The 12,770-nt window shown below is 36.2% G+C and overlaps 2 protein-coding genes across 5 annotated transcripts in view; both read right to left on the bottom strand.

Moving 5' to 3' along the window:
- Positions 1-6,558, bottom strand: part of LOC109850136 (putative uridine kinase C227.14) — an 8,298-nt gene extending 1,740 nt beyond the window's left edge. The window contains exons 1-11 of one of the 4 annotated variants that reach the window (XM_020420067.1): positions 6,403-6,557; positions 6,140-6,273; positions 6,014-6,057; positions 5,767-5,853; positions 3,781-3,958; positions 2,151-2,181; positions 2,011-2,069; positions 1,755-1,817; positions 835-895; positions 597-658; positions 388-416 (exon numbers count right to left, since the gene is read on the bottom strand). In XM_020420067.1, the coding sequence (XP_020275656.1) occupies positions 603-658; positions 835-895; positions 1,755-1,817; positions 2,011-2,069; positions 2,151-2,181; positions 3,781-3,958; positions 5,767-5,853; positions 6,014-6,057; positions 6,140-6,273; positions 6,403-6,454 (765 nt within the window). In that variant the 5' untranslated portion in view covers positions 6,455-6,557 and the 3' untranslated portion in view covers positions 388-416; positions 597-602. Of the gene's footprint in view, positions 1-387; positions 417-596; positions 659-808; positions 896-1,743; positions 1,818-2,010; positions 2,070-2,150; positions 2,182-3,780; positions 3,959-5,766; positions 5,854-6,013; positions 6,058-6,139; positions 6,274-6,402 lie in introns of all 4 variants that reach the window. The other 3 variants (XM_020420065.1, XM_020420068.1, XM_020420066.1) reach the window with 3 other exon arrangements.
- On the bottom strand, positions 8,494-10,985 carry LOC109847808 (protein CLP1 homolog). Its single transcript, XM_020417048.1, has 6 exons — positions 10,839-10,985; positions 10,081-10,461; positions 9,919-9,987; positions 9,569-9,664; positions 9,234-9,439; positions 8,494-8,688 (listed from the first exon to the last, which is right to left on the bottom strand). The coding sequence occupies exons 1-6, from the start codon at positions 10,983-10,985 to the stop codon at positions 8,622-8,624; spliced, it is 966 nt and encodes a 321-aa protein (XP_020272637.1). The 3' UTR covers positions 8,494-8,621.

Here is a 12,770-nt window from a genome sequence, read left to right as displayed (position 1 = left end):
TTGTATCTCAACACCCTCATTGACAAAAAGGGACATGCAAACTAATAAAATAAAAAGTTCAGTGATAAACCAAAAGTATAGGGAGGCCACTTCCTAACGCCCATAAAACAGGTGTGTTCTTAAAATTTACCAAGTTCAGAGAAGTTGTGTAAAATGGTGAATTGATCCCGGGTTGAAAACATCTTTTTCAGGGTTGTATTTGACCCAACACTGGCTTACAACCCACGTTTTATTCATTTGAAAAGAGAATAACTCAACCAGTCAGTTAAAACTGTATTGAGTGAAATTCATGATACAAATAAATTCTGTGTGCTCATTTGTTCCTTCTTCTAAAAATGTGTTCTCGTTCATTCCTGAAAAAAGATAAGGAATTGTAAAAAGACCTACCCGCCATTTTGCAACATCCGGCTCTTTACCTGACAATAAGGAAGTGACTTAGAAAATAGGACAGAAGTAAAAGAAGACACACAACGCACAGACAAACATGCAGTAATACAGATAGAGCAAACTACATACATGCAGCATACACTTACATACAAACGCACTTCACATCCACATAGAAAGGGAAGGGTTTGACGATAGTTAAAGAAATTTACCTGTAGCTATGTGCCTTTTACGAACACGTTCCATTGCAGTATCAATGTCAATTTCAACAAACCTTCAAAAGAAAAAGAACATCTAAACCAACGAATGATAGAAACTATAAAAATAAAGAACCAAAGGTATAGAATAATGCCCAAGACCTACATACTCCAAGCAAAATTTATTAATGACATTTTTCAAAAAAAGTTACATTTAAAAAGACTACCATTTCTCGTCAAATACTGCACAGACCTCCTTCCAGAACCCATCTTCCAAGAACAGATAATTCCCTTCTACAATTACTATCTTGTGCCTGCCAAATTGTAATAGAACTTGATTACAGGAGGACAAATATAACCAAAAAAAAAAAAACTAAGATATTCTAATTTACATTTGCCTTCTCTACTAATTTTGGAGCTCACAAAATAGTAAGCACTTCCATTACTAAGGACTGGAACTTGAACTTTTGATAGATTTTGCTTGAAACAGAAGAGGTTGCAAGTTTGAGTCTCCCAACATATTTAGAGGGGTTCATTTTCAGATAATAGATGAGCTGAAAGGATCATGTAACTCATTATTCGAAAAATAAAAGTCCTTCAGTTATGTTTTATTCAACAAAATCCTCTGTACAAATGATATTATACAAGGTATCACATGAAAAACAGGTATAAAAATTTACTCATAAAAACATGCATAAAATCGAGATAATTAATGGCTTTTGATTCTTTCCAGTTAGGAAAGCCGTGGAAAGCCCAAAATTATGAAATTTAACAGTTCTCATAGAAAACATTTTCAAACATATAAAATAAAAACTGTGAGCAGCCAGTTTTATGGCAAACCAGTGACGCACCAGCAAGGGGGCTGGAAAATTTGCCTATCCTATTACCACAGATGTATGAATTTGTAAGTGTGTGTGTGTATTTAAGACTCATTATATTGGATTGAGAATCTATAAAGACTGACCCCCACATTAATAGTTAATAATTCATGTGTAAAAAATTGAATAATAAAACACGATAAGGTAAGCAAAGATTAGCTTGACAGTTTGTGTAAGATAATTATATTATATCATGTCAGAGCTCTGATACATAATAAAACATAGGAAGAAAATTTACAGGCTGAAGTTAAGAGAATACAGAAGAAAGTAATAAAGTTACCTACTTAAGACTCACAAATACATCGTTTTCAACAGGATCGCCGACACCATGATCAAATGATGGAGCATAAACTGATCCCTGATAAATCATTCAGCATTTCAGATAATACTTCAGATAAATCCAGTTTTGATCATGACTTCTAAATGTTGTTCCTGTAAATTTTGCTGAAGGGAAATTTTCTAGTTACACCATGAGCCCAAGACATGGATAAAATTTTGCACAGTAATCCCTATCGTACAGAAAATAAAAGCATGTATTAACAGAAAATCACCTCATTTCTGATGGAATGAAGACATTTTAGGAGCAGCTCAGGATTGAATGTCCAAGGTGCTACATGTATCAGTTGCAGCATGAGAACATCCGTCCATATAAGATCCTTAATTTTCAGTGGTTATTTTAAGAAACTCTCACCTCCTCTTCTAGCATGGGCTTCTTCCGGGTTCTAACAATAAGAAAACAACAATTCAACTGATTGAAAAGGTATAACAAACTTACATATAAAATAATTAAAACAATGAGTTTACAAAAACAATAAAGCTTTCGACTAGGCATGAGTGATCAAATAGAATAAAGCTCCTCGATAGGAACCTATACCCCAAAGCTAACATAGTATAACCCAATTGAGACATTGTAGAAAAAGCTAAACTTCTTTTAATGTCTCTTTGAGCAACAGTGAAAGTTGCTCCTATAGTACTTTTATTACGTCTATTAAAGAAATAAGATGCATTATGGAAGGTATAACTATGAAAAGAGGATGTAGCCTAACTACAAGAAAAATTCCCGCTGCTTCCATAGTAGCAGCATGTATAAGAGCCGAAATGGGAGTGGGTCCTTCCATAGCATCAGGTAACCATAGGTGAAGGGGGGTTCATAATCATGAGTGCCACTATAGTTAGTGAAAAGGCATCCTGCAGTCACCCAAGATGTCTGGAATTTTGATCTTTGCTGATAAAGAAAAAAGAGAGGGATGGAAACCAAAAAATGAGGAAAGAAGCAAGAAGAAGGAACTTTACGATCTACTAAACTTGTCCATTTCAGATGTATACTGCGTGTACTGGCTCTCTTAAGAAAAATCGTCCACTTGTTGAGAAGCTAAAAAGAACTAGTTCCTTTTTCCAAGCCATTATGCAATTAGGAGTTAGGACTCATCAAACATGAAGAACCGAGTTAACTGGTATAGCTAGTCCAATTATTGATTTACGTACAGCTACAGTGATAGCTCCAGATGTTCAGTTTCCACTTTGTTCTTAGAATTTGATATGCTTTTTTTAAAGAGTTATATGTTCCACATTTATCTAAGACAAGTCTTATACGTGTTGCCTTTGACCTGTTTGTTTATTTGTTTGTCGTCGCACATCTTCATACCCTCTCTTGTTTAGCACTATTTTTTTTGTCTATCAATTTTCATGAAGTATTTACACAATATTTAATTTACAGAATTTACTTACTTAAATTATCATATTAGACATAAGTCACATAACTACTAAAAAATTTATATGAAGCTGCAGAATTTATCTTATATAAAGCTTGGGATCAGAAAATCTCATAAAATTACGTACAGCTACAGTGACAGCTCCATATGTTCAGTTTCCACTTTGTTCTTATACTCTGATTGCTTTTTTTTAGACATATAGGTTCCACATATGTCTATAAAAAGATTTTTTTTAAGAGAGAAGTCGAAATGCTCCATCAATAAGTGTACGTTATCCTGTTTCTCGATGGAAGTTTAATTCTCTCTTAAAAGAGGTCAAGTTCCTTACTCGTGCCTTCCATATTTGAATTTTCATATTTATTTAGCTAAATCAGTAAATAATTTTCTCGACATATATTTAAGAATTATGGCGTATATGCTCTGTATATGATACTTTACATAAATCTAAAACTAAAATTCGATCCAATACAATCAATATTATCTTTCAACTATTAATAAAGTATTAAATGAATTTTAACAGTTCACCTTTATAGAGATAAATATTGAAACTGCCAAAAGTTAAAAACATTTATCACAACATTTGATAAAGGAATAGTAAAAAACACTAACCTCCATAACATCCAACTGGGAGCGATACAGATGAAAACCATCCATGGGAAGCACAGTAGCAATGTCATCAGATTGTGTGGAAGCTTTCAGGGCCCATAGTTTGTTCAAACGGAAGACTACTTCAGATGCTACTGTTGTCTTACCAGCACCTGGAGGACCAGCCAAACCAATGATGTACCTGCAAAAAGTCAAAAAAAAATTAGATATTGACCAAAAAAAAAGTAATATTGGTAGTAATTTTGTGCTATTTAAATCAAGATGTGGGTTCATTTGAGAAAAAAGATTAATTAGAAAAGATGAGGAAGAAGGGAAAAGTTTGGTAGGATTCAGGATTGTCTTTTATCCTCCTTTTTTCCTTTTTTCCCTTTTGAATATCCATATCCGCTAAGGGAAATAAAACAACAGTAACAGAGTCTCTATCCCGAATTTTGGGGATCAGTTAAGGCTAGTGTTTTTAAATATTCCTGGCCAACAATAATAAATTAGCAATGTATTTAACTGCTAAGATAAAAGGGGGTTTTGAACTTCTACTGCAACATAAGAAAACACAACAAAAACCAACCCCAAGAAGCATGGTTATTTACAGTAATGCAAGAAGGTTTTCAATATTTGAAATAGGCACAGCAAAGTTGTGTCTTTTTTAGGGAAAAGCAGCGTCATAGCCCTTATTAGTATAAAAGTGAAAGAACAACTTACTAACTACATGGTTGAAACTGAGAGATACGCAAGCAGAGCACAAAGTTTGAAGGGATAAAAAGGATTGGGACAAAAGCATTTACTTGCTACACACGTTATTGGAAACCATCACAAATTTCATTCCAAAATATTCATGTTTGCATCATTATCATTTGAAAAATAAAACACTAGTCTTCAGATGTGTTTGTGCATAGGGTGAATTTCAGATAGACCCCCTGTAGTATCGCCCAACTGCGGATAGACCCCTTGTAGTTCTATTGGTGGGGATAGACCTCCAGTACTATTTGCCCAAGTACGGATAGACGCCCAAGGCGCACTTTTTTTTGACTCGTTTAAGAGTAAATAAAACGGAAATAAAAAAAATAGCATATAGTTTTCACACACACCAAATCACAAAATTGTATGGGTGGATTTTTTGGTTGCAACCGGTGGGGATGGAGTGGGGCTGTCCTCTATCATCCTCTTCTGAACTTTTTTATTTTTACTCTTTTAAGAGTCAAAAATTTTTTCACTCAGGGGGTCTATCCACACAATAAGAACTATAGGGGGTCTATCTGCACTTAACCCGTGCGTTGGACAAATAAAATAATGGTAGCATCATGGCATTACAATTAGTCATATTTAGAGAAAGTCTAATAATGTAAATCAGCACGTATTGTGGCAAGCACTTCCATTACAAAATTCCTTCTGAGGGCTTCATACCATTCCAAAACTTCATACGTGATATTAGGGCCTGTTTGATTCAATAGAGGCTAGGAATAGGATTAGGAATCCTATTTTATTTATGGATTCCAACCTAATCCATATAAAATTTATAGACAAGTTTTAGTTTTATGGAATCCCATTTTTTTTGCATTCTATGTTTGTTTCACCCAAAGGATTAGGAATCTCACTTTTATAGAATTGGTCCAATTCCTAATACCATGTTTGGTTCAGAAAGAATTGGGAGAGGTGTCAGAAATCGGAATAAGAATTGGAATAAGAATTGGAATAAGAATTGGGAGAGGTGTCAGAAATCGGAATAAGAATTGGAATAAGAATTGGAATAAGAATTGGGAGAGGTGTCAGAAATCACGCCCAATTCCTCTCAAAAAGAACGGATTTGGGTTTCTTAAAATTACCACTGTTTGAGCCACTTTATAGAATAGCAATTCTATAAAAAAATTTTGAACCAAACTCAGGATTAGGATTCAGTTGGATTCCATTAATTACGAAAACGCCACTGTCAGGTCCAAATATCATTCCTATTCCATAAACTTGGTGAAACAAACAGGCCCTTAACAAACGTACTTGGACTTGAGATTGTCGGATTCCGCCAAAAGTGCCACCTTAGGAAGAAGGCGTTCAGCAAGAGAGTCGTATATTTCTTCAATGGACCTTAAAGAGCAAAGTGAAAAACAAATACATCAGCAATCTATCCAAGATCAAGGCCAAGTGTAATTTTTCACCTGATATTCTAAGTTTCTCAAATTAAATGAAATGCTCAACTCTTTGCAATATGTAACTTGCTCTTACAATATCAAAATCGACACGATACCTGGCTTCTAGCACTGGAATCTCTTGCTTCTGACTACACAAAACCTGACAAAAATATATACATATAAAAGAAAGTAGACAAACATTTTAGATACAAACGAAATAGAATCAAAATGAAAATATTCACCATCTGCTTGTTTTGCTTCTGCTTCGCATTTAGAGACCAAATATGACCTGAAAACGATTTGGTTGATTTTGTTGCCAAAGAGGAATACCATGGAGAGCACTTGCACTTGATTTGTTGCCTCAATCGATGTGAATCTATTAAAAAGATGGGATTTTTAGGGCAAAAGTTCAGAAATTGACTATAACCGATGATTAATTGGGCGATAGATAAAGGAATCGCTAGTTTCGCATTGGATTCGAAAGATTATAAATTAGAGAACCTACCAGAGGAATAGAGATTGGAGATTCCCTTCGAGTGTGTGAGTGACAGCTCCATTGATTTCACGCAGAGAGGAGAGAGAGAGAGAGAGAGAGAGAGAGAGAGATTTACTCTGACGCAGAAAAAAGAACGCCTATAATTTAGGGTGATTTTATAAACTTTTGATAGATGTGGAGGTTTCCGTGGTAAAACTCTAATGTTAGAGCATCTCCAATGGTATACTGTATAGTTAGAGTCTCCAATGGTATACTGTATAGTTAGAGGGTTTGACGAGAATATTCTTCAAGATTCCTTAAATATAGAGGGTTTATAAAAGTTGTGCTCCAATGGTATACTCTATATTTATATGAATTAATCTATCATTAACAAAATAATGATGTAAATAAAATAATTAAAACTTATCATTTTTTGTACAAAAATTATACCTTTAGAACCGTCTCGCCGAAACATTTTAAATGAGATTAATATTGAATATTTTTAGAGTCGTTTTTAAATTAGTTTATTTTAATAGAATAAAATAAAAATATTCATTAATAAAATAAATACGTGGGGATCTATATAACCCGCCCCAAAGGAACTACATTCAGAAATACAGAAATTACATTATATAACTAAGATAGGAACTACATTCAGAAATACATAAATTACATTATATAAGTAAGATACGGTAACAACAGTCTAAAATTCCGGTAGGTCATTTCCATAGCTACCGGTGCCGTACTGATACCCTGACGGACCCCAATATCCAGTTCCTCCTGAAACATGGGTTGAACTATCAAATTGAAAATCACCGCTATTTCTGCTAATGATTTGTTGTTTTTTCCTCTCAAAAAATGCACATTCCCTTACATCAACAATCTTACTCAAATCAATTGATAATATTTCTCTATCCTCACGATCACGCTCAAGAATCTTACTCAAATCAATTGATAATATTTCTCTATCCTCACGATCACGCTCAAGATGAAATTGTGCACGCTGTTGAGCCAATAGTTGATTGCGTTGTTCTAATTGTACAGCCCGTTGATCTAATTTTTTCTTATCATTTTCTAATTTCATCATCATTAGTTGTTGCATGGTTTCCCTTCCAAGCTCACGTTTTTCCTGCATTTCTTTGATATTCTTAAGAATATCAACATCACACTCAGATGGGGAGATGATCTTTCTCTTCGCCTTTTTCGTCTTTCTTCCAACGGGTCGACTTGATGAGGCGTTGGTAGGAGATTGTTCATCACCCATCAGATTAATGCAGTCCATTGAGTTCGACTCTGATCCTTCGGCATTTGACATGGTTCCAGACACAGTCATCTTTGAAGGTGTAGGGTCAGCCCACTTCTCAGCATCCTTTAGAATATGCCATATGTGTTCATATTGAAACTCTTTTTTATCTTTAGATTCTTGCTCATACAGAGCTTTAGCTTTAATAATCTAATATAAAAAAGTTAGAAATTTTCAGGATAACAAAATATGATAAATTTAAAGTTAGATACTTACTATATCCAATGATAACAAAATATGATAAATTTAAAGTTAGATACTTACTATATCCAATTCAGAAGCACCACTTGGATTAAGCCGCTCGATCTGTCGAATGCAACCCACTTACTATATCCAATTCAGAAGCACCACTTGGATTAAGCCGCTCGATCTGTCGAATGCAACCCCTGAACAAGAAACAGAACTTTTAGCGACGGACAAATCCGTCGCTAAAACTCGAAAATTCGTCACTAAAACCTTTAGCGACGGAAAAATTAAAATTTCGTCGCCAAAATACCGTAAGTACAGTGAGGGTAGCTAAAATGACCTTTGGCGACGGATTTTCCGTCGCTAAATTTCAACGACGGAACATTACCGACGGCTAATCCGTCGCTCTATTTTTTAAAAAAACAAAAAAACATTAGCGACGGATTTTCCGTCGCTAAAAACAACATTAGCGACGGATTTTCCGTCGCTAAAAACAACATTAGCGACGGAAAATCCGTCGCTATAACATTTTAAAAAAAAGAAAAATTATTTTTAAAAATTAAAAAAACATGTATTATAATATAATAAATTTAAAACCCTGTTCAATCAGCCGTATAATATTCATTCTCACGTATATATAACACAAATATTTTAATAAAAATATCCCAACATAATAAATATTGTTTATACATCACACCATGATAAGTATTATTTATACAGCACATACTCATTCATTGTTTTCAAAGGTAAAAAAAACAAATCAGTCCTCCTGATCATCATCATCATCATCCTCATCACCAGTTCCACCTGCAAATATAAGTCTCGGCCTGCAAATATAAATCAAACGTTAACAACATGGCATGACATGCAAGTATAGAATTAAGATAGAGTATCATGGCATATTCTTATGTATTACATGTTTCGGTTTGGTTTGCAGGGGTGGGTGGGTTTTTCACCAAACTATCATAAACTTCTTTAATTAGTGAAAATTAACATTTATTTTTTCCCACACTAAACTACCATGCCTTGACGGTAGTTAGGGTCCAGACATGTTTTAGAAATTTTGCTCTTATGTACTTTGTACTTTACCAAAAGAGTTTTTCGGGTTAGAGTAGATAGACATTATTAAGCTTATTTTAGACCTTTGTCCAAGACATAACGCTGCTAACAACAATTTCCAGTAATTCATGGTATTTTCCCACAATTGTGAAAGTGTATGATAGTTTGATTTAATAAAAACGTTTTATAGTAGTTTTGTGCAAACCCCTCAAAGTTCATGATAGTTCAGAGGGATTTACCCTATAAAATGCATCATATATACTGAGCAATATATACCGCGATAAAACAAACAAGTTAAAAGTTAAAACCTTACCTAGGAGTTGTGTGCCCATAGAAGTACACTAATGGCATTTCAATGGGAGTAGCAGCTATAAATCCAGGAATAGTGATCGACCCCTGACCAATATCCAAATCCACGAATGTTGGTTTCCAACCCTGCTTACTAGCCCAGCTCAAGAGCATCCTACACAGGCTACTCTTTCCTGAATCAGTCGGCCCTACAACAATCACCCTTGGACCCTGAAACACAAAAATTTAATCTTTGAAATCAATAACACAGATTTCACAAAATTGACCGAAGACTCCCAATCAGTTGACAGTCTTAAGTGTCCAAAAAAACAATTTCTGAGAAAAATTCGACTATAATACCTGTGAATTACCCACATCGCTGCTTGCTGCAGCCTTAGCCCTGGACCTTCGCACATCGAGTATCGCATGAACATTTACATAACTAACCATAGGAGTCTACAAAATTAGAGCAAACACAATAAATTCCAAGGAAAAAAAAGGAAAAAAGGCAAATTTTACAAAATCATGCTGAACTTCAGTGATGTTCCACGAAATGATATTACAGTTTCAGTTCCGTAACTCCAAAGTTCTTTTCAAAAGTTACAAGTTTATTTTTTCCTCTTTCTAAAGAACAACACCCCAAAGTTTAAGGCGGTTTTGTGAAATTAACCCAAACAAAAAACAAAAGATCAAATCTTTAAGCAAATCACCTCATCAGCAACATACTCAACATCACTGATGCCTTCCAATTCCACAGTCGCATCATTCCACGTAAAAACCTAGGGGGGAAATCCGAATTTATTTTTTTTCCCCTCAAGAAAAAGGGGGTAAACAAGCAAATAATAGAATTGAGAGGGTTTTTTTAACATTACAGCGAATTTGTGTCTGGGGGGTATGGAGAGCCAAGTATCGGGAGGGAGCTCGGTGCCGAAGATCTCGGCGGTGCCGGAGAGTAATCGGATCCGGATTTGGGTATCTGGTCCGACTTCGACCCGAAGTCCGATTTGACGCGAGATCTCGCAGCTTCTGGAACTCAGGGATGGAGTCTCGACCGGAGACGGGGAGATGGTTGATACTGGCGGAGAGAAAGAGAGAGGGAGGCAGCGGCGCGGCTCGTCGGTAGGGCGGCGGCGCGGGTCCGGCGCCGGCGAAGAGAATGAGAAGGGGGAGAGGGGGGGATGAAGAGAGAGAGAGAGAGTGGGAAATGGGAAATGAGAGAGGGATTTGGGATAAATCCCTCTCTCGGGCCCGGGCTGTCCAAATTTTTTGGGCACGCCCGCACCCAAATTTTTTTCCCAACAATTTTCTTTAGCGACGGAATTTCCGTCGCTAAAAAGCTTTTTAGCGACGGAAATTCCGTCGCTAAAGATCCGTTGGTAAAGTTAAGGAGACGGAAAAGTTCCGTCGCTAAACATGATTTTTCCGTTGGCAAAAAAGTTTTGCCGACGGAATAATAGCGACGGAATTTTCCGTCGCTATAACATGACTTATAGCGACGGAAATTTCTGTCGCTATTAGTCCGTCGGCAAAACCCCATATTCTAGCAGTGCTTATTTATGACTTTCTTAATTAAGTCCCAACGACTTTCAAGTGACCTTTGGCTCCTTTGATCTCCACCAAAATCTTTTACATTCTGATGATAAAGAGTTGTGATCCTCACCCACATTGTTTCCTTCCTCTGATTAGTACCTAAGATTGGATCTTGGGACACGTTAAGCCATGCTGAGCATAAGACTTGATCTTCTTTGTGGGAGAATGCCTTTCCTCGAGAAGCCATATGAGTTGTGAATGAGAAGAGTTGTTAATGAGAGAATAAGAATATGTGTGAATGCATTGCTTAAATAGAGGTGAATGAGATTGGAATCCAATACTGGGTAGTGGACAAAATGATTAAAGTTCAGATGAGATTGGAATCTAATGCTGGGTAGTGGACAAAGTGATTAAAGATGAGATGAGATTGGAATCCAATGCTGAGTAGTGGACAAAATAATTAAAGTTCAGATGAGATTGGAATCCAATGCTGGGTAGTGGACAAAATAATTAAAGTTCAGATGAGATTGGAATCCAATGCTGGGTAGTGGACAAAATGATTAAAGATGAGATGAGATTGGAATCCAATGCTGAGTAGTGGACAAAATAATTAAAGTTCAGAAGAGATTGGAATCCAATGCTGGGTAGTGGACAAGATGATTAAAGATGAGATGAGATTGGAATCCAATGATGAGTAGTGGACAAAATAATTAAAGTTCAGAAGAGATTGGAATCCAATGCTAGGTAGTGGATAACATGATTAAAGTTCAGATGAGATTGGAATCCGATGCTGGGTAGTGGACAAAAATGGTAAAGATGAGATAGGATTGGAATCCAATGTTAATAGTGAACAAGTTGATTATATATGAACTCTAAGTCTTCCCTAAATTATACAACACTTTTTTCTTAACATATCCAAAATGAATTTTGGTGCTGGACCATCTTCTAAAATTTGGGGCTCCTCATCTTCTTCTTCCGATGGTGAAACCCTTGATTTCTACTTTCAAGATTGGGAGCAGGAACTAGCAGAGATGAAGGAGGAGGAGGAAATCTTAAAACAATTGCATGCTCGTCTTCAAGCGAACGAGCGGCCAAAACAAAGAGGATCGATTCCTGGCCATGTGATGATCAATCGCGGAAGAGAAGAAGGTAACTCTAGACTTTGGAATGATTACTTTTTTGAGACTCCCACATATGGAGAATCTATTTTTCGTAGAAGATTCAGATGTCGTAGGAATCTATTCATTCGCATTGTCAATAGAGTAGCAGATCATGACAACTTCTTCATGCAGAAGAGAGATGCAACCGGTAATTAGGTTTATCTACCTTGCAAAAAGTAACAGCTGCACATCGTATGCTAGCATATGGAACATCGGCAGATGCAACCGATGAATATATTAGGATTGGTGAGTCAACAACAATAGAATGTCTGAAGAGATTTTGTTGAGCTGTTATAGAGGTTTTTGGAGAAGAATACCTAAGGCACCCTACTACGAGCGACATTACACGTTTGCTAAAGAAAGGTGAAGAGAGAGGGTTCCCAGGAATGTTAGGTAGTTTAGATTGTATGCACTGAAAATGGAAAAACTGTCCAACTGCTTGGGCAGGACAATACTCAGGACGTCAAGGAAAGCCAACAATTATTTTAGAAGCAGTAGCGTCATATGATTTATGGATATGGCATGCTTATTTTGGATTGCCAGGATCCAACAATGATATTAATGTGTTACAATCATCAAATTTATTTGATAAACTTGCACAGGGTACTGCTCCTCCGGCTAATTACACTATATTAGGAAAGATTATGATACAGGTTACTATTTGGCCGATGGAATATATCCTAAATGGTCCACTCTTGTACAAACTATATCCCAACCCCAAGGACCAAAGAAGCAGTACTTTGCAGCCATGCAAGAAGGATATCGAAAGGATGTGGAGCGGGCATTTGGAGTACTTCAAATACGCTTTGCCATCATCAAAGGATCAGCACGGTTTTGGGATAAACGGGTGCTACATGACATCATGACTGCTT

The sequence above is a fragment of the Asparagus officinalis genome, chromosome 7 (assembly GCF_001876935.1).
Source record: "Asparagus officinalis chromosome 7, Aspof.V1, whole genome shotgun sequence".
Taxonomy (NCBI): Eukaryota; Viridiplantae; Streptophyta; class Magnoliopsida; order Asparagales; family Asparagaceae; genus Asparagus; species Asparagus officinalis.
Note: the sequence above shows the minus strand (reverse complement) of the source record. Positions and strands in the feature narration are given on the sequence as shown.